We start from the raw sequence: 2,883 nt of genomic DNA, 5'->3' as shown, positions 1-2,883 counted from the left end.
AAAATGGCATGATTGATGAGAGCCATCTGAATAGAGAATACTCATGAGTTTTTATACCTTCCTTTGGTTTTCCAAGTTCTCCCTTACCTAATTTGACAGTGTCTCAAGAGTGTAAAGTAGAGAAACCACATCATCATAGACTTAACTGCCTAGTAGCCATGGGCATCAGTCAATATGTGTTAGCTAATAGTAGTTAAAACTTGGCTAAGAACCATTAATTTCCATATTCAAATGTAATTTTTTTTGGTTTGTTTTTTTTATTTCCCTTGACAGAAATAATATGCAATGGGAGAAGGAAGACAGCTTGAGCTAAGCTAAGCCCTCCCACCCCATTTATATTAATACTGCCTAACTTTTTTTTAATATATTTTTTTTTTAGTTGTAATTAGACGCAGTACCTTTATTCCACTTATTTTTATGTGGTGTTGAGGATCGAACCCAGGGTCTCGCATGTGCGAGGCGAGCGCTCTACCGCTGAGCCACAGCCCAGCCCACTTAACTTTTAAAATACGATCTGAATCTTCCAGAGGTCTCCAGGCAGTCCTGATTAAGCCCCATGTATCACCAGTTTTTGTTGTTGTTGTTGTTTTAATAAAAAGAGTCCCACAGCATTTATTTTCATCTGGTAATAACATAGGTCATCAAAACAATGTGAACTAATGCTTTAGAACTATATTCCAGGCAAAGACAGCTAAATTTAAAAAAAAAAAAAATTATTGCTTTCTCTGTAATTTCTCACTTCATTGATCATTTCTAGTTGGAGACACTTTGTAGCAGAGTAATATTATCTCCTTTTAGCATGATCCGACCCAGCTGTTTTCTTGACTTTGTTTTAGAATGACTCTCTTCTGCATCATCTAATACAAGGTCCATGTATTCATTGAAACCAATAATGCAGCTCTCTATCAGCATATTCACTTGTTCATAGAGCCACACCTGAATCCGGGATCTATTTTGCAAGTATCTGAAGATGAGATTCTGTGCCACAGCAGTTAAGGACGAAATCCATCAACAGCACAGGCTCTGCTCCCTGAAACTGAGGATCAACCCAACCCTCATCCCAACTTTGGTTTCTGAAGGCGAGCTCTGGTGCCTACTGCAAGAAGGGCCAAACTGGGCCTTCCGGGGGGGGGTGTCCACTTTTTTATATATATATAATTTTTAGACATTGATGAACCTTTATTTTATTCACTTATTTCACACATGCCAGGCAAGAGCTCTACAACTGAGCCACAACCTCAGCCCTCCAGTTTTTGATACTAGCTAATAAGTCCAGGAATTATACACAAATTGGGGTCTTAACTGGTTTTATGAGCCCAGTAGTTCCTCATCTGAACTGAAAAGAGTCCAAAATGCATTACTCTTTTTTTTTTTTTTTGGTATGGGGGATTGAACTCAGGGGCATTCAACCACTGAGCCATACCCCGAGCCCTATTTTGTATTTTACTCGGAGGCAGTATCTCACTTTTGCTGAGGGTAGCTTTGAACCCTCAATCCTGTCTCAACCTCCAGAGCTGCTGGGGTTACAGGCATGTGCCACTGCACCCATCCCAAAATGCATCACTCTTTAGTGAAGAATACAGTGAGGGAATTTCATTAAATAGAGCCTGTGGGCCCTGAGGGTAGTGTCAGTTCCAAGGACAGAACAAGAGGTACTCCAGCTCTCTGGAGTTAGATTTTCCAAGAAGCAAAATGTTCAGTTGTTCATTTCAGACACTTCTGTGTAGAATGGTATCTGGCTTGCTTTAGTCACTAGTTTTCAAATTGGAGATACACTATTCCATTTCACTTTAAAATTTTTGCTCGACTAAAGAATTCAGTGGCTTTAGAACAAATTGCTAATGTGAATAAAGCTAGTGGTTTTAGGGAGGCAGCCCTATTAGGGCCTTCGCTGAGCAAATGGGAAGAATGCTGCTGCCCCCAAAGTGTAGGTGCCCCGCTCGGATCTGCTGGTGATGCCTGCCAAAGGGCTTGCGCAAGCCTTGGATTTCTATAACCTGGGAATATAACTGGGTGTTGGGAAGTTTCCTGTGGCTCAGTTGCCACAGTGGAAAGCTTCAGGGCAAGACAGAATTACTACTGAACTGTCACTCACCCCCATCTCTACCCCCAGCATCAGGCACTGGGAGTGTTTGCCTTCTTTACAAATGTACATTGTAATGTAATTAGGAGGGCTGGAGCACGTGGTGTGGGGCACTTTCCTGGCACATTTTAAGCGTTTCCAAGCCTTGGGTTCGACCCTAAGCGCTGAAGGGGGTGGAATATGACAGCAGTCAGGAAGTACGAGATGGCTTCTGAGAACGCCTCCCACAGGAGGTGGTCACATTTTTATCTAGGGGACAAAGCACGGGGCAGGTATTTTTGCTGGGTCCTAAATATTCAAAGCCAAAACCATGATCCACCCTTCTAGGAGCTCATGGTTGAATTAAAGAAACAGAAGAGCAAAGTGATAAGACAGTAGCATCACCTTTTGTGGTCAGTCTTGGTAGTTTGGGTTCCTAAAGGGAACAGGGCCTGGCCACTAATGCCTGACGACTGAGCCTGTTCTCCCTAAGTTCACACCCCTCGCTACAAAGGCTTTCTCCCAAGTTGGTGTCAGCCAGAGGTCTCAGGAAACTGGAGCCCGTGGAGATGCTGCAGTCACCGTGTGCTTCCCCAGCTGCTCCTGCATTAAAGGAGCAAACACCTGGAAACCACGGAGCAAGCGCTGCCCTGGTGGACACATGGCAGCTGCCCTCACCTTCCCACGCCCAGCAGCGCACAGAGGGCAAGAGGAAGCGTTGGTCCGGGCAGTCTGAGTCGCCATCACAAGCGCTTCCGACTGAATAAACCGCGGTGAGAGCGCTGGGCTTGCAGGTGCCTGGTGAACGACTAAGGAGAAAT

The 2,883-nt window shown here is 44.3% G+C and overlaps 1 protein-coding gene across 1 annotated transcript; it reads right to left on the bottom strand.

Moving 5' to 3' along the window:
• Positions 1–589: 589 nt before the first annotated feature.
• Positions 590–1,005, bottom strand: LOC114092338 (small nuclear ribonucleoprotein E-like; the record flags this gene model as incomplete). The annotated part of the gene is made up of 1 exon (XM_027934898.2): positions 590–1,005. A coding segment is annotated over one exon (252 nt), but the record flags the coding sequence as incomplete, so codon positions are not given.
• Positions 1,006–2,883: the final 1,878 nt, after the last annotated feature.

The sequence above is a fragment of the Marmota flaviventris genome, chromosome 12 (assembly GCF_047511675.1).
Source record: "Marmota flaviventris isolate mMarFla1 chromosome 12, mMarFla1.hap1, whole genome shotgun sequence".
Taxonomy (NCBI): domain Eukaryota; kingdom Metazoa; phylum Chordata; class Mammalia; order Rodentia; family Sciuridae; genus Marmota; species Marmota flaviventris.
The sequence above is the reverse complement of the archived record's forward strand: the minus strand, read 5'-3'. Positions and strand labels throughout refer to the sequence as shown.